Source organism: Scardinius erythrophthalmus (assembly GCF_964197995.2).
Source record: "Scardinius erythrophthalmus genome assembly, chromosome: 10".
Taxonomy (NCBI): domain Eukaryota; kingdom Metazoa; phylum Chordata; class Actinopteri; order Cypriniformes; family Leuciscidae; genus Scardinius; species Scardinius erythrophthalmus.
In genome coordinates, this window is record NC_138230.1 from 40,874,478 (window position 1) to 40,896,049 (window position 21,572).

The following is a 21,572-nucleotide window of genomic DNA, read 5'->3' on the forward strand; positions in this document are numbered from 1 at the left end:
GAGTTAGAATGGCCGTTTTTTGATAGTAGAAGGACAGGAGTCAGGACATTGGTGAGCTATTAGGTCATCTTGAAATGTCTTTCCGACCATTTTATAATTGCCGATTGATTTCTCACACCCTTAGAAACTATGTTGGCACTGTGCTTGTCTTACACAACAAAATAGCCTAAGCCTACTTGATTCCAACCAGAACAACTTGATATGCAACATTACAAGCGAGCCAAAAAAAAAAATGTTCTTCGCCCTGCAGATGAGGAAAGAAGAGGGTGGTTCAACATATTATTTGCAAAGCTGTTTGTCTTGAACAAACAATTTTTATTGGATGTCAATCGCCTATTTAGCGGTTCAGGACATAGGGGGAAAGGTTCAAAGACTAACTAGATTTGTTTTACGTCACCTTAACAAGTGCAGCAGGGCAGTTAAAAGTAATAAAGAAACTAAAGGAGTAGTTTGGGAAATCCAGTGATAGTCAGAAGGCGAAAGAAAGTAAGCAGAAGAAAGTAAAACCTGAGAGGTGGATATGAAAGTGCATGAAACTGAAGCATCGGACTCCAGTCAACCATATCTGCTCGCGACAGCAGAAACCGAGGCAGAGGCAGAGGCAGAGGCAGAGGCGCACGCGCCGCTCGGCTCTTCCTCCGTCAGCTTCGCTGCAGCTCGTCTGTCTGCCTGTTGTCATGGAGGAGCCAAGATGGCGGTCCTGGCCTATAGCCTAGGCAAACGGGAAATAAATCAGTATTTCAGCATAAAAAATGCAAAATTGCTGTCTGTCGCCGCCGTCTTCCTTCTCACTGTGTTTCACTCGGCTTCACGACATTATGGAGGTACGTGTTTGTTTTACGGTTTGCGAGAAACAGCTGCGTGTTTGTGTTAGCATCAGTGCTAAAGCTGTCACTCACTGTTTTCAGTCAGCGTGTGCGCGTGTCTGACACTGCTAGATAGCAGCTGCAGCTTTGCTCTTGCAAACTCAGTTAAATTGTGGTTGCTTTGTTAAATCGGGCGTCTATTGGGTGCACTTTTATTGCGAAGCACAACATTTCATCTGTCAAAGACTTTAGCTAATCAATACCAGAACTACGATCGAATCAGTGCTATCGCCCAGCTGGCAATCGCGTCTGTCATTACAGTTACATTTCCAGTTAGACTTGATGTTTTGACGCATAGCGGCAAATAGGCTAAATCTCAACTGCCTAGGTAGTATTCTGGGGGCATTATAGGCGTGTCTAATGCCCCAAATTTGTAGTTAACTAGATTTTGAAATCCAGTCAAATGCTTGTAGTATCTCTATTCTCAAGTCTACTTCAGGTACCTAACGTTACAGTAAAGCTTATAGGTGGAGGCACACAGTAATCCATGGTTGATCATTAATCTAGTCCTGACATGTGTTGCCTTATATTAAAGCATAGTTATTGGTTTCATCTTAATATTTAGGCATGTTCAGTTGATAATATTGTGATCTCTCAGGATTGTGCAGTGCATATTTGTTTTAACATAACGTTACATGACAGATCTATTCTCATAGTCAGATGAGCTCATCTGAAAATGAGAATTTCATCATTGTTCAATCATTGTTTACATCATTTATGTTCTTTGTTTAAAATGAATTGAAATGCTAGTTAAATGCAGTTATACATCGGTAATACAGGAATGAAAGAAACAAGTTTATCTGGTTTGCTATCTGTACAAAGCACAGTTGGTCTGGTTTGACCAGTTGTTCAAATTCTTTATTGCCTCGAGATTTTTCATCTGCCCTGGGGTAATTTAAAAAAATAAAAATCTGTGAATTATATCTTTACCATGCTAGCATAGAAGCTGAATGAAAGGCACATGGAGAAACATTGAAAGTTAAAACACCTTACATTTTAAATTGTAATTTATTAAATCGTAATATATTAATTTATAATGCAAAGCAGAATTCTGTCGCTGGATTCTGTCTTCAGTGTCAGATTATCCTACAGAAATCATTCTAATATGCATATTTGCTGCTCAAGAAACATTTATTATTATCAATGTTGAAAACAGTTGTGCTGTTTAATATTTTTGTAGAAACTGTGATACATTTTTTAGGATTCTTTGTTGAATAAAACGTTCAAAAGAAAAATTTGAAATATATAAGAAATATTTGTAACGGTATAAAAGTATTTACTGTCACCTTTGATCAATTGAAGACATTCTTGCTGAATAACAGAATTATTTTATGTCATGACAACTCTTAAAGGGGTGGTTGATTATGATTTCACTTTTTTAACTTTAGTTAGTGTTTAATGCTGCTGTTTGAGCATAAACAACATCTGTAAAATTACAGTGCTCAAAGTTCAAAGCAAAGGGAGAAATTTGCTTTTAAAGAAATTGTTTTTTAAGGACTACAACAAACAGCTGGTAGGGACTACACAACATTCCTACCGGGTTAGTGACATCACAAACCCTAACATTTACATAATCCCCGCCCCCGGAACACGATTTTCTAGATTATCAAGACAGAATATGCTAATCAATGACTAGAAGATAACTACACATAAGCTACATAAATTCATCAACTAACCATTCAGAAATGTTCTGTTGTATTCTACATGTTGTCACTTCTTCTTGAGTCTCTCCATCAGTCCGGTTTGAACATAAAAGGCTAAAAGTTTTTGAAATTTCCAGTGCATGTTGTGTGAGGGAAAAGGACCCAAGCTATTGAAGCTCCGCCCCCCTGTGCCGGGAGCAGCAGCTCATTTGCATTTAAAGGAACCGGCATTATACCACCCCTTTAAGAGAGATTGGCATGGTAATGCATATGGCAATGTTAATGTAGCTATTTGGTCTTGGCATAATAGATCTGCTATGCTGCTGTTGATATTGCTGCTGCTGCAGAGGTAGTAAAGAGACTTGCTACTGCCAATACATTCACAGACATACTGCTGTGAGCATGTAAAACATGCTGCTGCTGCTGCTGCTGCATATTGCCTATAACATACATGAAATAACCCCAGTATCAGATCTATACAGTCAGGTGGAGCTGGGGAAGCTGGAGGGTTTCTGAAAGCGCGCTGCAGACTGCTAACAGCAAACAATGCCAAGTATTTTAATGTTGAGCTACAGCAACCAATCAGCTGCGCTATGAAGACAACAATGTGATCACTAACAATTATATTTAAGGACCTAGGCTATCAGCCTGCACCATTTAAAGTTTCATGACAGAACTTTAAAAAAAGAAATAAAAGCTTACTGACCCTTTCCTAACTTTGGTTTATTCACTTTCAGGCAGTGACACGTGCGACTGGCTTTTATCCAGTGGACGTTTTTTAGGGGACAATGTATGGCAGCCCTACGGTTGCATGCTACACAAGTACAAAAGCACGTAAGTCATGTTGTCATTGTTAATGTACGTCAATGATGTATGTGGGGTAGAAATGTGGGCTGGAATTTACAGTCCTTTTTGTTGTCTTTCAGTGAAGCAAACTTTTGCCTCCGAGAGAAGAGAATAGCTTTTGTAGGTGACTCTAGAATACGTCAGCTCTTCTATTCTTTCATCAAAATGATGAACCCTGAGGTGAAAGAAGTTGGAAACAAGGTTTGTTGTTGCTATTCATTTCAGTATGCCTTCTTTTGGTTAACTGGTATAATGTATTCCAAATCAGAGTGAAAATGTACTTTTTTGTTGGATGCCCCCCAAGCAATTGTGAGTTTAATACTTGCGCCAGTCAAAGGCTGTATTTAAAAAGGAAAGGGTGTAATTGTTCCTGTTAACCACAACATTTCCTCTGATATTTCAAAATATACCTCAGACAAAAACAGTTGTTTATAGACATTAGCCTGCATGCAATACTTTCTGTTTTTGTATAGAAGACTCTTTCTACTTTTGTAAGATATGATTAATTTATTATAAGTGAAAGTCTATGACAAAAGGGTTGCTGATTAATCTCAACATGTCGGCCCAAACTCAATGTACGATAAAATACATTGTTTAGGCCACTGATGTGACTGGAGTCTTGATTTGACATGATTTAAAATCACAATGGAATCAAAATGAACAATTCTTATTTTTTTATGGAATGTTCCAGTGTTTATGAACATTGTTATGAATATGTTTATTTTATAAAGATATAATACATTTAATGCTAATCCTTTATTATTACAAATTTACATTTACATTTACATTTATTCATTTAGCTGACGCTTTTATCCAAAGTATACTGTATACTTTCCAAATATACAGTAGATGCGATAACGGTAATAAATATGTTATTATTAGTAAAAAAAAAAATTCCTGTTTCTATCAATTGTTTCCCCAGCATGAAAACATCCCCTTTGTAGACGGTGATTCCACTGTGGTAAGTATTTTTAATTAATTGTGTCCGGTGAAGCAGAAAGTTTTATTTTATTTGAGACTTGATCCATCACAGTTATTGATTATTCTATAACAACTCAAAATATGTTCCATATGTTCACCTTTTAGGATTTCCTGTGGTTTGCAGAAGTTAATAATTCCTTGAAAGAGCAGTTAATGTTATGGACAGAGGTAAAGACGATTAACTTGTACTGGATACAAATTAGGCAAGTTATTAAATCACAGGCTTAAATTTTTTGTCTCATCTCTCAATAATTATAGGGATCTGCTTCCAAACCACATGTCATCATCATTGGTGCTGCTACGGTGAGTTCCTGTTTGCAGTCATGATGGCCTTCAGGTGCTATTGTTGAAAATCATTCTACTGACTGATGTTTGTGGTTTTCAACAGTGGTCCATTAAGTTGCACAACGGCAAGAGTGAGGCACTCTTTCAGTACAAAGCAAACCTCTCAGCTATATCAGACACACTGGAAAAACTAGCTGAGCACAGTGAAGTCTATTGGGTTCTGCAAGGTGAGTTTTGATATTCAGATGCACTGGAACCCTTCATGTTCCTGTCTTATGTTTACATTCTGCCTGTTTATTTAGATCCTGTTTATGAGGATGTGCTAAGTGACAGCCGAAAGATGATCACAAACGAGCAGATAAATCTGTACAACGAGGCGGCGGTTAGTACTCTAAATACCAGCAAAAAGAAGGTCAAGTTCTTAGAGGCTTCTCGGCAAGCTGCTATGGAGACCATTTCCCAGTCGGTGGATGGCCTGCACCTTCCTGAGAGCACAAGAGATGTTGTAAGTCTACATTTGAGCTTTAGGGCATTTTCAGACCTGTAGACCTTTGCTTTGTTCCAAAACAGGGATTCAAATTCTTACATGTAACATTTGTAAATGGCTCAAAATGTGTTAGTCCCCCTGTAGTCAATAATTGTATCCTTTAAAACTCATCTTTGATCACCAAATGACATATTTAAATGTTTTTTTTTCCTGTGAAAAAAAATTCTTCATGCCTTAAAATAGCTTGAATGTAACTCTACACCCTTGCGTCGTTTAGTATTCGCACATACATTCGCGAGCTCAGAATACCTTTCAACTTTACTGTAGTAAATGCTGCACAATGGCAAGTGGAAATACTGGTTAAATTCTGCCATGCACTGTATGTTTGAACCAGAAACTGATTCGGAAGAAGAAGTGGAAAAGCTAATTATATAGGGTCGTCTACAAGTCGATGTATCAGAATGTTAATACATTTTATTTAGCACTCTCTACAAGATCGGACACATAACGGTAATTGATATTATTCGTTTTTTGCTTGACAACTTTATCAAACCGCTAATAATGTGTTACTAATGTTAATACAACATATGTTGATATATAAACAACATTAAAAACCTGATTTTAAAAGCCACGTGTGCGTAAACTGTCCTCTCATTGGTCAGAGCACACCTGTAAAAATTTTATTTAATTTTATCAATCAATAAATTCCACTAGAAACAAACCTTGTTGTATTATTTTAATTTAATACTGTGAAGCTGCTTTGATACAATCTGTATTGTGAAAAGCGCTATACAAATATGCTTGACTTGACCTGCATATGACTTTCTTTGTAGCTGTCGTTATATTACTTTATCATTTAGAGCATGAATCAAGGCTTCGTCAGGACAACATTCTTACCTATTTTGAAGAAGAGTAGCATTTTAAAATCAAAAGGCGCACTTCTCTTTAGAGGTTAACTCACAATTTATTTTGAGAGGCATTAGCAGAACAATCACTACTGCTTTTCACACAACGTACGTAATTACTAATCATCATACATTGCGATACAGCCTGGTTCATTGGTCTGTTGGGTTGGATCGCTTTCTCACCACAAGCGAACCAATCCAGATTTTGTTTGTTTTTAAGCAGCCTGAGACCACCTTGTTCAGAGCAGGCGATCTCTGACCGATTTTCTCTTTTTTTGGTGTGGATCCGACCAAAATTACCACGCGTGAAAACGCCCTTGGTTTTGACAATTAGTTGTTCCATTTAATTCTTTTTAACAAATTGGAATTATTTACCCTCTTTTCAGGGTGCCATGGTTCTGATGAACTCCATGTGCAACAAGATCCTGAAGCCCATCGACGGCTCTTGCTGTCAGAGCACTCCTCCCCTAAGCGTCCTTCAGAAGCTAGCTGCTGGTCTCTTCCTGGTGTCCATCATCTGCTTCCTCCTACTGGGCTATAGTAGACATCATAAGAGCAGGCCCATTCCTGATGTGGAGAGCGGAGAAGAGAAGAAACCCTCTGTTGTTGTGGGTCAACTCAACCCAAAGGGACCTTTACTGGCCATCTGCAAAATGAGCCTTATCATGGTGTACTTCTACATGTGTGACAGGGCAGACATCTTTATGAAGGAACAGAAATTCTACACACATTCTACCTTTTTCATCCCTCTTATCTACATCTTCGTTCTGGGCATCTTCTACAATGAGAACAGCAAAGAGGTAACAGACTCTTGGGAAATTGTTCTTCTAGTCCAAAAGAGAACATCAATACTGATTCTCATACAATTAAAAATGTTCTTTCCAGACAAAACTCCTGAACAGAGAGCAAACAGATGAATGGAAGGGCTGGATGCAGCTGGTTATCCTAATTTATCACATTTCTGGAGCTAGTGCTGTACGTTTAAAAAAAATTTTTTTAGTTTGGATTACTTTGATTTAATAGTGACTGCACTCTCAATCTCCTTTTTTTTAATCTCTTTGCTTCCTCAGTTCATACCTGTGTACATGCATGTCCGTGTCTTGGTAGCTGCTTATCTCTTCCAAACAGGATATGGACACTTCTCATTCTTCTGGCTAAAAGGAGACTTTGGAATTTACAGAGTGTGTCAGGTAATTGTTGCCTGACTTTGCTGATCCTTTTTTGCTATATGCACCAGTGGCATGTGGTGGTCCTATGTAAAAAAAAAAAAAAATTGTAAACTGGTTTTAGTTCAATTGTTTTAGTCTGAAACCATTAGTTTGAGTGGTTTGAAATGGTTTTAGTTGAATAAAAAAATGAATACTTATATTTCAGTAAGTAGACATTTAAATTGATCAAAAGTGCCTGTTTTAACTGTCTAAAATAACTGTTTTTAACATTTATAATAATAATAAATGTTTCCTGAGCAGAAAATCATCATATCAGAATGATTTCTGAAAGGATCATGTGACACTCTAGACTGGGGTAATGATGCTGGAAATTCAGCTTTGCATCATAAATTACATTTTAAAATATATTAAAATAGAAAACAATTCTTTTAATTTATAATAATGATATTTTACTGTACTTTTGATCAAAGGCAGCCTTGGTGTGCATAGGAGACTTATTTCAAAAACATAAAAAAAAAAATCTGACCAACCCCAAACTTTCGAAAAGTAGGGTATATATTAACATATTATTCATTAAAGCTAGATTATAGTTTTGTTGACTTTCTGTTATTGTGCAATGTAGAAAAATGTTGTTTTAAAGTAGATGTGACCAAACTTATTAATCAGTGAACATGCTAATAGTAATGCATTATTGCACAATATGATATCCAGTATGCACAGTATGATGATCCAGTGATCTCTCTCTATCATCGTGCCCAGAGCTAGACTTAAAAAACGAGGCAATCACACTTTTGCAATTTGCAGGTCCAGTCTACCTCTTCACATCAGATTAGCTCCCTTTATTTTTGCCTTCAAATCTGCTCTAAAGACATATTTATTCTCTTTGGCTTTCAATAATCCTTGATCATAGGCTTGATTTATTGTTTTTCTATTACTTAGTTCTATTCTTTTCTGTACAGCACTTTGGTCAGCCTTGGTTAAATGTGGTTTATAAATAAAAATTGAATTGTAATATTGTATTGATATAAATAATGAGTCCTTTCTTTGTGTCTTTTAGGTTCTCTTCAGGCTTAACTTTCTTGTGGTGGTGCTGTGTCTGGTTATGAACAGGCCTTATCAGTTCTATTACTTTGTGCCTCTCGTCACCTTTTGGTTTGCAGTTATTTACGCCACAATGGCATTGTGGCCACAGATTCTTCAGAAGCAAGCCAATGGTAAGTCATATTACAATGTTTGCATTTATTCAGTACACTCTAAACAATCCTAACATCAATTTGATTTTATATATTAAGCCTTGAAATATTGTTTTCTCTTTTTTTTTCTCAAATACGTACAGGTAGTGCATTTTGGAATTTGGCAGTCTTGTTGAAACTTCTGGGTTTGCTTCTTTTCATCTGCTTCTTTGCGTACTCACAAGTGAGTTTCTCTCTTACAGTAAGACTGTTCGACAATATTGATATACATTTTTGGTTACACTTTATTTCGATAGTCCACTTTAGACATTCTACCAACTATAAATAACTTTGCATTTACATGTCAACCAACTTGCATTAGAGTATTAGTAGACTGTTTGGTTAGGGTTAGGAGAATAGGTTGACGTACTTGCAAAAGTACTTCTGGTCAGTAGAATGTCTGTTGGGGAGCATCAAAATAAAGTGTTAGCAGATATCAAGCAGACAGTCTCTAATGACTGGTAGTTGACATATAGTTGCAAAGTTACTTATAGTTAGTAGAATGTCTAAAGTGGACCATCAAAATAAATGAGAGCATCTAAATCTTTTGTGTTTGTTGCAGGAACTCTTTGAGAGTGTTTTCTCTGTTTGGCCTGTTTCAAAGCTCTTTGAACTGCAAGGTAGCATCCATGAGTGGTGGTTCAGGTGGAAACTTGATCGATTTGTACGTAAAATACTTTCATTTGAACGAATAAGACCTGTAAAACATTTCTCAAATTCACATCTTGAAGTAATGGATGTTTTCTGCTCTTTTGGATGCTAGGCTGTGATCAATGGGATGCTCTTTGCCTTCATATACCTGCTGCTTCAGAAATGCCAGCTGCTGTCTGAAGGCAAAGGAGAGCCTCTCTTCTCCAACAAGATTTCCAACTGTCTGCTCTTCATCTCTGTGGTTTCCTTTTTGGTAAGGCTTATTCTGTCTCTCTTTGAGACACTTAAATGGTAATCTGATTCCTTCACAATGGATTCTTTTGTTTACAGACATACTCCATTTGGGCCAGTGGGTGCAAAAACAAGTCTGAGTGTAATGAGATGCATCCATACATTTCTGTTGTCCAGGCAAGTACCCATCCCACTATGTGCTCTTTTATAATGTTGTTCTCGTACACAGCTTTAACCAACACTTGAAAAGAGAAGTAAACTGCTCTTCTGTGTTCGTGGCCACACTAACCTTTATCACACTTGATTCACACAGTCAGATGGCTTTTGTGGGAACAGAAAGAACATTTGCAACCTAAAATAATGGATCCATTTCAAAAGGCTTTTTGTTTCGTTGTGTTGTGCCTTTGAGGCTGCTGACTTTTTATCACTGCGCTTTTTCTGCCCACAGATTCTGGCTTTCATTTTGATCCGGAATATTCCTGGTTATGCTCGCTCTTTGTACAGCTCATTCTTTGCATGGTTTGGAAAGATCTCCCTAGAGGTGAGAGTGCAAGCTTCTCTGCAAACAAACATTTAAAAGAATACCCTGGGTTATTGTCAACGTCATACTGATGATATTTTCGGCATGCGTTTGATTAGGACGGACAATTCCAACTTGTGACTCTTTCAGTATAAAATGAACAGGGAATGCATTTACAGTAATATCTGATGGAAGTCTAAACTATTAGAATAGTATAAACTATTCTAACGTTTTGAATGTTTAGCCATAATACGCAAGTATTGAGATGCAGTCGCATTTACAATTGTTTGGCGAAATTTCGGGGACGAAATCTACGCAGTCTGTAACATCACATGAGGTCAAAAGATTTCCCAACACAGATTTTTCATTATGTTCAAGTTGTTCGCTATGTTGACAAAAGTAAAAAAGATGAACACAAATGCACCAGGGTTCGATGGAATCAAGCTGAGTGTGAAACCAGACCAACACCAATCCACTTTGCATCAGTGTTAATTTCGTTGACGAATAATTTTCGTCATTATTTTCGTCAACGACATTTTTTCACAGACGAAAACGAGACGATAACTAAATAAAAACTAGTTTTGAATGACCAAAACTATGACGAAAATCTATTGACATTTTCGTCAACGAATAAAAACTAGACGAAAATGTTAGATAGTGACGATTTGGAAAGCGATCCAGTATGATGTCCTGCATTTGTGGTAGATGCGCACAATTGTATTGTGGCATGATCTACCCAGCGGCACACGAGTTGGCATGCGCTGCATGTCTCATAAAACGTTAAAACATGTATACGTCTGGGAGAATGAGGAGAGCAGACATGTAGATCTGAATAAGAGTGACGACGCAAAAAAGAGCTCTATTCGGTACGGTTTTCTGTGCGCACACACCCGACCCGAAGCGTGCAGCCATGCACACATAGACACCTATACAGCGCGCGAGTACAGAATTGAGCTCTCTTTCGTGTCTGAATGGACAAATACACACAACATTATGTCTAAATGTCAGTTTTGGAGAGTATTCACGTAAATTATGTCGGTTATGTCTTAAACAGTTGTGAGTGTATGTATCGCATGTGCATCAGTGCAATTGGATCCGCATGTCATTGGACATGATTCGATGTCTTAAAGTGACAGTGAGTAATAAACTTAATGCGGTCTGTGTCCTTAATATTGATCAAGCAACAAAAGCAAAAGATAAAAGCATTCATTGCTCATTAATAGCTTTAATAAGGATTAATTATATTTCATTCATACAAATAAATATGTCTGCTTGAAAGAATAGAGAATGATGCATGCAAGTAGTTATAAAGAATGCATATATCATGCATATATCATTCATTGAAAAGAAGACTGTGTTCTACTTTAGGAAAAGTGGTTTTATTTAATTTTAAGATATTTTTTTTTAAGTTACAGTAGTTAAATCTGTATTGCATGTTAAAACTTTAAAATCATTCATATTAGCAGGTTAATATATGTTTTCTCCAGGAGTAGCCTATATGGGTTTGGGAATTTTAGAGAAATTCTAAATTAATGCATTTCAATTTAAACCCATTAAACCCACTGTAGATTTAGTCGACTAAAATCTTATTGTATTTCGTCGACTAAAACTAGACTAAAACTAAAACAATTCAGATGACTAAAATATGACTAAAACTAAATGGCATTTTAGTCAAAAGACTATGACTAAAACTAAATCAAAATTTGCTGTTAAAATTAACACTGCTTTGCATGCACTTCAGAAGGATGAGGACTTGTGCTGGAATTGATACGGTAAAACTGACTGTATCGTTACTGTCTGTATCACTAGGAATCAAGTACTGAGGAAGCCTCTGGAGCTGAAATTCAGATATGGTAATGGGAGTTTTGCTTCCGAAACGTGCTGTAAATGCTAGACCAGTTATGACAGACCGGGCCGTCTGACCAATCAGAGCAGAGTATAGAAAGGAGTTGATGAAATTCGACTGTTGTTGCCTCGCGTCACCTGCGTCTGGGCAGAAAAGCTGCGCTTGAACACACTGAAGGGACTACAACCGACTGTCAGCTAGCATGCGTGTTCTGCGCTTGCACGTAAAGGAGATATCGGTTTATTTCTGCTGATATCCATCCATCCATCTTCTTCCGCTTATCCGGGACCGGGTCGCGGGGGCAGCAGTCTAAGCAGGGATGCCCAGACTTCCCTCTCTCTAGACACTTCCTCCAGCTCTTCCGGGGGGACACAGAGGCGTTCCCAGGCCAGCCGGGAGACATAGTCCCTCCAGCGTGTCCTAGGTCTTCCCCCGGTGGGACATGCCCGGAACACCTTCCCGGGAAGGCGTCCAGGAGGCATCCGGAAAAGATGCCCGAGCCACCTCAGCTGACCCCTCTCGATGTGGAGGAGCAGCGACTCTGAGCTCCTCCCAGCCACCCTGCGGAGAAAGCTCATTTCGGCCGCTTGTATCCGGGATCTTGTCCTTTCGGTCATGACCCACAGCTCATGACCATAGGTGAGGGTAGGAACGTAGATTGACCAGTAAATCGAGAGTAAATTGACCAGTAAATTGATCTTCTTCACCACGACAGGCCGGTACATTGACCGCATTACTGCAGAAGCTGCACCGATCCGTCTGTCAATCTCCCGTTCCATCCTTCTCTCACTCGTGAACAAGACCCCAAGATACTTGAACTCCTCCACTTGAGGCAGGAACTTCTCCACCAACCTGAAGCGGGCAAGCCACCCTTTTCCGACTGAGAACCATGGCCTCAGACTTGGAGGTGCTGATTCTCATCCCAGCCGCTTCACACTCGGCTGCAAACCGTCCCAGCGCATGCTGGAGGTCCTGGTTTGATGAGGCCAGCACGACAACATCATCCGCAAAGAGCAGAGATGAAATCGCGTGGTCCCCAAACCCGACCCCCTCCGGCCCCTGGCTGCGCCTAGAAATTCTGTCCATAAAAATTATGAACAGAACCGGCGACAAAGGGCAGCCTTGCCGGAGTCCAACATGCACCAGGAACAAGTCTGACTTACTGCCGGCAATGCGAGCCAAGCTCCTGCTTCGGTCGTACAGGGACCGGATAGCCCCTAGCAAAGGGCCCCGAACCCCATACTCCCAGAGCACCCTCCACAAGATATTCTGCTGATATATTTCTCTATATTCCTCATTCAAAAAGGGAAATCGACACTTCAGGCTGCAGATACACAAACCGTAAACAAAGAAGTGCTTGCTTACCGTTTTGAATCTCAATCATGCTGATCACTTTCTTTATTCCACTCGGCTCATGTTATTAAAATAATATATATGTATGTGTGCAGATTGAATCTTTGATTGAACAGTTTCAGACACGGTTAGAAAAGGGGTGATGTGCAATGTATATTATGAGAAAAATTATTTTTTTTATTTCTTTTTTTTGTCCTTGGATGCATGTAAACCTGTTGTAAGAGACCTCCAAGACAAAACCAGGAACCTTTAAAATAGCATAATAAGGTCACTTTAACAAACTAATTTATTGCAACCATTCTAACATGCTTCTTGTTTTCCCACCAGCTCTTCATATGCCAGTATCATATTTGGCTGGCAGCGGACACCAAGGGCATCCTGGTCCTCATTCCAGGAAACCCCAGCTTAAACATCATCGTCAGCACATTCATCTTTGTCTGTGTAGCTCACGAGATCTCCCAGATCACCAATGACTTGGCCCAGGTGGCCATTCCTAAAGAGATTGGGACTCTACTGAAGAGACTGCTGGGGGCAGGAGTCTTTCTAGCGCTGGTACTGATACTGTCCCAAAAAGAGTGACACACCTCGTCCGGTGAGGATCCTAATAGACCTGTGTGTATAAAACCACCAGCCTAGAACATTTTTTTTCCTAGGAGTTGATCTAGGGAATTCTGAAGGCACTGGTCTGTATACTAAACTCAAGCTGGAACGGAAGCCAAGGACTCTGGAGCAACAGTGATTCGGATGATTAAAGAAGGATTCTTAAGCAGGATGTTTGCAGTAGACAAATCACACAGACTGTGTGCAGATAAGTCAAGTACACCTGTGCTCCGTCCGCTCTTCTCTAATAGCTTTGAGGTGTTTTATGGGCAGTATTTAATAATTTATGTTCATATTTTATACTGGGGGTCTGTGTTTGTGTCTCTTCATTGTTTTCCCATTCTGTTTTGTACATGATGCCCATAATTGCAAAATGTGAAGGAGTAATACATTCCTGACAGCGCGCCATCGGCTCGTGCACCAAACGTTTCTTTACAAACAATTACTTCAATTCATATTTCACCAGCAGCTTTATCCTTCAGGTGAACAACCTCCAACCTTTGGATTATTGAAACATGAAAATCCATTTATTGCTGTTTTAAAATGAACTCATTGGCAGCGAATTTGTTCCGCTTGCAACAATATGTATGCTAGATGTGGAAAATGGGGTGGTGCCACTACTAAGGGAATCCATAAGCACATTCTGCTTCCGTCAGAATGCTTTAATTTCCTGGAGGAACAGCATTTGATGTGAAATGTAAACTTGAACTATTAAGACAAAACCACGTGCTTTTGTTCAGACACATTCAGAACACTACGCATTTGAGCCAGTTATTTGTTCGTTTTTTTACCACATGGGCTTATTCTGTTCCTATGAATTCAGCTTAAAGAGATAGTTCACCTGAAAAAATGAAAATGTTGTCATTACTCACTCCCCCTAAACTTGCTCCAAGCCTGTATGAGTTTCTTTCTTCAGTTGAACACAAAATAATATATTTTAAAGAATGTTGGTAAGTCAATAGGGGCCATCAACTGTCTGGTTACCAACATTCTTTAAAATATCTTTTGTTTTCAAAAGAAGAAAGAAACTCATACAGGTTAGGAACAACTTGCCCTCAAGTCAGGACAAAATGTATTTTTGGGTGAACTATCCCTTTAATGTTAGAGCCAGTTTTGTCTACTATCCGTGACCTCATTATTTATTGTTTAATGTGCGTCTTCATACCCTCTCCAACTGCTTGAATTGCGGAAACTGAAGCCTGATGTTTAACTTGATGTTTTTTTTAAATATATTACTTGTAAAAAAAAAAAGAGTAATTTAATTCTCAGTTTAATGATAATGCTGTAAATAGATCCTTCATTATGTGCCATTGAGACAAGGCATATTGTTTGAGGTTGCATTCAGCCTAATCATTTCCATAGTGGTACTTCCTTCTAGTCACAATTTAATATATGTGGATTTAAAAGCAGCTACAAGGTATATTATTATTTTTTTCATCAGTGAAAATGCATTTTTCCGAAGCAAAGCAAAATTTGTACAGCCTGCCATCAATTTGCACATTCAAGCAACTGACCGTACATGTTTATTGTCTTTTTCACCTTGTTCATAAAACAAATTATTTGTATAGTTTGCTACAAGTTTTATTTAAAGAAACCTCAAAGGAAATGGTTTTGTGTGTGTACAATACATTTTGTCCAAAAATGTGAAAATACTCATTTAATTTGGAAATGCATTCATCTTATTGTACAGTCAATGTTGATAAATCCCTTCTCAAAAACATTTTCTTTTCTGTTTAAATATCTACACTCGCACACCCAAGAACAAACATGAGCCAATCTTATGTAGTGGCAAGTGTATTAGTTTATTTATCAAAACATATTTACTCAAATACTGTAAGAGCAAAACGAACAATATCAACCTGTTAAGATCCCATTAAATGTGCCTCCATTAGCGATAGACCAAAGACAACTGGTATTTGGCAAAAAGTGAGTTTGTTCACTCGTAAAAAAAATTGTAACTTTTGACACCAGTCCATATTTAAAGGTACATTATGTAAGTTTTGGCGCTCTAGCGGTTAATAAAACTGCATGCGTCTTGGAGAAGAACACTGTAGCCAGAGCTACTTCTCTCTGTTTATGTCTATGACGAATCACGCAGGTACTGGGAAAATCCACAGCGGTTGTCGTCCCACTCCATCTTTAAACAGTCCGAATATAAACATTTATTACAGGCGTACCACAGTGACTCGGGATAAGATAAAAACGCAGTTAGGAAGATGGATTAATGACACGCTCGCTTATTATATAAATTTTGGAAATTACATAGTGCACCTTTAATGTTGGTTCTATTTTAAAAGTATATTTTTAATGTGCCCACATCAACATCAGTTCTTCTGACACTGAATAATGTTGTTCTTTCAGATATGTGCATGAGAACACAAATCATGGAGCTTGTAGCTACAGCTAGACATGCACATTTGGCAGGATTAAACCGGTACAAACGTGAAGATCACAGGTTTAGAGCTTCGGCCACCTTTCTCTCCTCAGGAATACCATTTACCTATAACGAGAGGAGCATTTCAGAAACGTGAAATAGACAGTTTATCTGATTCTTTTTTTTTTTTAGCGCATGATCGCAGATGCAAAGAGTAATACTTGCCTCTAGCCTCCGAAAAGTCGACATACAATAATTATCTCCTTTGTTAGCATGAATGAATGAACAGTATGTTAGACAGGAAGAGATTTCACAGACGTCTGATGGCAGTTCATTATGTGGACACTGGGGTTCGCTAGAGACTAAGGGCCAGATTTACTAACAGTTTGCACCAACACAACCCCTCTTTTGGCTTTAAAGAACAACAGTCAGGATTTACTAAAGACACAGTGGAAAAATAGCGCTGAAAAGGCATGGACACCATTATTTTATGAGACTGACCTCATTAAATATGCATTTGCAGGAGTTTCCCTTTCAGAGGCAATATTTATGGGAGATGATTTAAATGAACCATGTGACATGATTTAATAAGGTTTAGGCCATTATTTAACACCCAAAAGCAAGTCTTAAAGGCAGGGTTGGTGATTTGTTCCAGAAACATTTTTATTATGCTGGTTGAAAATCTCTTCACATCTTGATGCATATGGTCCGAATGCACTGATACAAAGTCCTACCTACCTGTCAACATATGTATTTCCATACCTATGAATCTGCAGCAGTCAGGTGGTACAGGTCTGTGCTCTTTCAATTATGTTCATTGTAACTAATATTATGTGCTTTGAGACATGCGGTAGTTTAACGCCGTCTCTCGTGACGCTTTGCAAACTGTTTGCGCTCATGTGTTTTGAAGGAGGCGTGGCTTTGGAGGCGCTCTGAAGGGAGGGTGGGATCTTATGCTTTCAAAGCTAGCTCGCTATTGCTAGCCTCTGAAAATTGCCCACCCTTCCTTTTAGCCACTTTGCGCCTGTGTTGTTAGTAGATCACTCGAACCTAATTATCATTGGCTCTGTTTGTTTGAAATTGCGACCCTACGTGAATTTGCGTTCGCGTTGGTCACTATGGAAATGATCCGACTGCTTCTTTTCTTTAATGTGCGCATTGTCAGTAAATCACGCGCAGAACTTTCCACTCCCATCAGCGCTTTTATTGGATTGCGGTCACACACTAATTTGACCTGTTTAGTAAATCTGGCCCTAAAGCACCAAAACTAGTTCAAATCTATATCTGTGCCATCTAGTATCAGGTGCTGTTCGTACCAATGGGATGGAAAGCTTAGGCATCAGTATTAGATTCTTCAACTTACCAGAGATCTGCTGCTGTGGTATTTGGATCTGATTTTGAAGATTCCTGTGAATAAACACAAAGCTTTGGTCAAGATGGGCATTACTAGCACTCTGGGATTCAGAGCCAATTTCATTAATAAAAAAATGCCAGAATGATGTTCAGTTGCATAAAAAAAAAAAAAAAAAGTTTCTTGCACAAAAGAGACATTACAATCAATGTCCAACTCAAATGCCTCCAACTTCTAAACAAATGACTCTGAGTTTTAATTCTATTTAATATATTTAATTCTATAAAGTTAAAGCCAGTAATTGGATTGCATTTATGACACTCTTTTTGCAAGAATTGTTTTACATTTCTTTATTATAAAAAATGATCTATTACACAGCTGGCAATGGAACTGAATTTCTTTTTCAAAAATATATATGTTGCAAAAGCAGAATCATTAATGCAACCGTTAAGGAACCAAAATTTCTGGGTCAATCTTGCTGATGATAATACACATATGTTGTTTTGATCTGTTCTAAGCTCTTCAAGTCCTCAGTGAGTTAATACCAGGGCACTGAGTGATTCAAGCTTGTTTTTAAAGATATAAACATTGGATTACAGCAACCTACTTTCTCAACTCTTCTTAAACCAGATCTGCCATTGCCAAACAAGAATTGTGCCTTACTTTCCCCCCAGAATTAAAGTAAAAGAGCCAGGCTCACGTCTGCGTCTGCATGAGTGGCATGCTGGTGGTCTCGTAGTTGTCGGGGTGGATGGGCGGCACCACCTCTCCGCTCACAGGGTGGAAGACCGGCAGTGTCGAGAGAGGCCACGAGATCTCCCGGTTCTTAGACATGCTGCGAAGCTCCTTAGAAGACTTCTGAATGGAGCTGTGGTGAACCAGCTGAATACTGGGAATGGAAGAAGCAACTAAATTACTATTTGCAGCAAATACATGCACAAAAATTATAATATAGAATATCTGACACTGCTACGCAACCCGACACTTAACATTTATGTAAACACAAGTACTAAGTGTAACGCTGGGTTCAGGGTTATTATCTAAAACTAATACTATTAGCAGCATTTCTGTTAATTGAAATAAAGCTGAAATGAAATATAAATATTAGTTGAAAAACGTCTCGGTTACGTATGGTAACCCTCGTTCCCCGAGGAGGGAACGGAGACGTACGTCAGAAGTGATTCTGACGGACGTCATAGAGAGCTGACGAAGGGGAACTTAAACGAAATCTTGCCTTTTAAGTTGAAACACTGAAACTATTAACAGTAAAGAAAACCAAAACTGAGGGGGGGAAACCTAAATATTATATATATATATATATATATATATTAAATATTAAAGCACATAATGAAATTACAAAAAAATTAAACTAAAATGAACATGAAAACTGAAAAAATATAAATAGTTCATTCAAAATATTAATATTAAAACTAAAATAACACTGGTTGGGTTATTATTTATCAACTTCACAAAGGGCTAATGATGAATATTCATGTCTTTTATCACACTACCTCATTCCACAGTATGAATTATTTACAATTATAATAAGCTGGCATATATCTCTGTCACTGAAGCAGCTGCCCATTGATGACACCATGGAGACACAGAGGCGATTGTATGAATGAGATGGAAATGAACATGTCACCATGACGGAGGATTTGAGATAACAAAACGTGGGAAAAGGGGGACCTATCCAAAGAATAGAAATAAAGATCCAAAAAGGAGAAAGAAAAGGCCAAGACCACAGGAGAGGGAACACTTACTCTGGTGTTTGCATGTTTCTTTTTTCCCTAGAAACAAAACAAAATGACTGAATTAAATTCTAATATTAATAGTTAAAGACAACCACACAAAAGCCAATGGAGAGCGAGTCAGGATGATGATGATGATCTCCTTCAGGCTGAGCTTTGATGGTGGGTGACATCATCAGGAAACACACTGGGATTGGTTGATCATGTGGACGAAACATCTGTCGGAATGGCTCTAAATACAACAGATGGAACCTTTGGACTGAGTGTGCTTTGGTTAATGATTAAATGGTAAAAAAAAAAAAAAACTGATGCTTGATGAGGATGGTAAGCTGCTTTTTGGCAGGGATGCAACCCTGTCTTGCCTTTCAGAATTTGGCTGTACACACTAAAAAGCCCTTGTGATCTTCACTTAATTGATTCAAAAGAGGCACTACATGGTTTGTAATGATCAGAAAGGTATCTATCGTTTAAATGTTGATCATTAAACAGTGGCCACTGAGTACAAGTATTAAGTATAAGGGCAGGTTTGTGCTTGCTTGTGTGTGAAAGATTGACTTTCACTGAGGGTTTAGCACAGCGAACTTACAGCCCTTCCCGTCGGCAGCACATGGAGTAGCCGAGGATGATGAAGAGGACCAGGGCGACGGCTGAGGGCACCGCCAGGGTGATCAGGAAGTCAGTGAAATAGTCTTTACTCTTCAGTAACTCAGAAGGCGGGTTGTACTCGCCGATGTCTGGCAGCACACCTGTGCCCGGGTCAGGACGGTTACTGTGCACAGGAACAACCTTAGTGATGTCCACCTTCAAGAGCAGAGACAAACTGGGCTCAGTATATAAAATGCTTCACATTGTTACAGAATCAATATATTACGTGTATATTCATGTACAAGTGTTGCTCCAAAACAGTTGATTTTTAAGGAACACTACCGTCTAAAAGTTTGGGGATGGTGAGATTTTTTTAAATGTTACTGAAAGAAGAATTATGCTCACCAAGCCTGCATTTACGTTCGAAAATACAGTAAAAACTGTAATATTGTGAAATATCATTACAATTTAAAACAACTGTTTTCTATTTTAATATATATGTAAAAATTGTTACAATATTTTTAAGTCTTCAGTGTCACATGATCCTTCAGAAATCATTCTGATATGCTGATTTGGAGCTCAAGAAACATTTTTTATTATTATCAATGTAGAAAACAGTGCTGTCTATTATTTTTTGTGATACATTTTTTAAAGAATTCTTTGATAAATAGAAAGTTAGAAGGAAAGTTAGAAGAACAGCATTTATTTGAAATAGAAATCTTTTGTAACATTAAACATGTATTTACTGTCACTTTTAATAAAAAAAAATATATATATTATCTTATTGACCACAAACATTTGAACAGTAATGTAGAAAAATTATGTTTTTGACGTCCAATAATTTTACTTTGCCGTCTAATGTTTGATGCCTCTAACATTAATCTAATATTTACTTTATCTCTAGGTTGTTAAGAATTACCAAAATGTAATAAATACAATTTTAATCTTTAAATGTGCAATGAGCAATGTTTCCTCAAAGTAGCTAGTTTTAAATGTATTTTATTTTAAATAATTTATAAACTAGAATTAATATAATTTGAATTTTGCTTTAAATATTATAAAAATTATATTATTCAATAATAGTTGAAGTCGTAACTGATTGTTCTGCTATTACATGTTAAAATGTAAATGCTTATAATGTCTTTCTCAGTAAGTCTGTTAATAGTAAAGTTACTGTTGGCACAAACAGCTAAATGTTTTTTCTACCAAAAGTTGGATATAAGGTAGAGTTGGAGTAATATGTGAGTTGAGATGATGGAAAAATCTAAAAATTTCAAATAAAATAAAATAAAATTGAAAAAATTGTCCCAGGTCTTTTATACATACAGTATATAAAAGTGCCTCTAAAAGCAAATGCCATGTTTAAAATAAAATAAAATAAAATATTTAATATTTTACTTTATATACAATTATATATAAATTAAATCAAATCCAAACAAATCAAATTAAATTAAATCAAATCAAAACAATTGTCCCTGGCCTTTTATACATACACTCACCTAAAGGATTATTAGGAACACCATACTAATACTGTGTTTGACCCCCTTTTGCCTTCAGAACTGCCTTAATTCTACGTGGCATTGATTCAACAAGGTGCTGAAAGCATTCTTTAGCATTCTTGGCCCATACTGATAGGATAGCATCTTGCAGTGGATGGAGATTTGTGGGATGCACATCCAGGGCACGAAGCTCCCGTTCCACCACATCCCAAAGATGCTCTATTGGGTTGAGATCTGGTGACTGTGGGGGCCATTTTAGTACAGTGAACTCATTGTCATGTTCAAGAAACCAATTTAAAATGATTCGAGCTTTGTGACATGGTGTATTATCCTGCTGGAAGTAGCCATCAGAGGATGGGTACATGGTGGTCATAAAAGGATGGACATGGTCAGAAAC

At 37.9% G+C, this 21,572-nt stretch overlaps 2 protein-coding genes across 6 annotated transcripts in view; one reads left to right on the forward strand and one right to left on the reverse strand.

The window, feature by feature from the left end:
* Positions 1 to 15,328, forward strand: casd1 (CAS1 domain containing 1). 2 transcript variants are annotated; one of them, XM_081376598.1, is made up of 18 exons: positions 1 to 51; positions 3,247 to 3,343; positions 3,436 to 3,556; positions 4,278 to 4,316; positions 4,442 to 4,504; positions 4,595 to 4,639; positions 4,725 to 4,848; positions 4,924 to 5,126; positions 6,400 to 6,813; positions 6,899 to 6,988; positions 7,084 to 7,203; positions 8,240 to 8,396; positions 8,519 to 8,598; positions 8,977 to 9,078; positions 9,178 to 9,318; positions 9,396 to 9,473; positions 9,745 to 9,837; positions 13,343 to 15,328. In XM_081376598.1, exons 2-18 carry the CDS (start codon positions 3,321 to 3,323, stop codon positions 13,592 to 13,594), a joined length of 2,145 nt encoding a protein of 714 aa, XP_081232724.1. In that variant the 5' UTR covers positions 1 to 51; positions 3,247 to 3,320; the 3' UTR covers positions 13,595 to 15,328. The 2 variants fall into 2 exon arrangements, with proteins under 2 accessions (XP_081232724.1, XP_081232723.1); XM_081376597.1 differs by lacking the exon at positions 1 to 51 and adding an exon at positions 353 to 824.
* Positions 15,126 to 21,572, reverse strand: part of sgce (sarcoglycan, epsilon) — a 17,193-nt gene continuing 10,746 nt past the window's right edge. For 2 of the 4 annotated variants that reach the window (XM_081376602.1, XM_081376600.1), the window contains 5 exons: positions 19,678 to 19,892; positions 19,104 to 19,130; positions 18,041 to 18,229; positions 17,353 to 17,396; positions 15,126 to 16,115 (listed from right to left, as the gene is read on the reverse strand). In XM_081376602.1, coding sequence (XP_081232728.1) covers positions 16,099 to 16,115; positions 17,353 to 17,396; positions 18,041 to 18,229; positions 19,104 to 19,130; positions 19,678 to 19,892 — 492 coding nt within the window. In that variant the 3' untranslated portion in view covers positions 15,126 to 16,098. The remainder of the gene's footprint in view (positions 16,116 to 17,352; positions 17,397 to 18,040; positions 18,230 to 19,103; positions 19,131 to 19,677; positions 19,893 to 21,572) is intronic. The other 2 variants (XM_081376603.1, XM_081376601.1) reach the window with 1 other exon arrangement.

Bases quoted from the DNA above. Each gene is read 5' to 3' on its own strand.
- casd1 (XM_081376597.1), top strand. From the start codon at position 521: ATGAAAGTGCATGAAACTGAAGCATCGGACTCCAGTCAACCATATCTG. The intron at 8,397-8,518 runs GTAAGTCATATT...AAATACGTACAG, and splicing joins TCTTCAGAAGCAAGCCAATG to GTAGTGCATTTTGGAATTTG. The intron at 9,079-9,177 runs GTACGTAAAATA...TTTGGATGCTAG, and splicing joins GGTGGAAACTTGATCGATTT to GCTGTGATCAATGGGATGCT.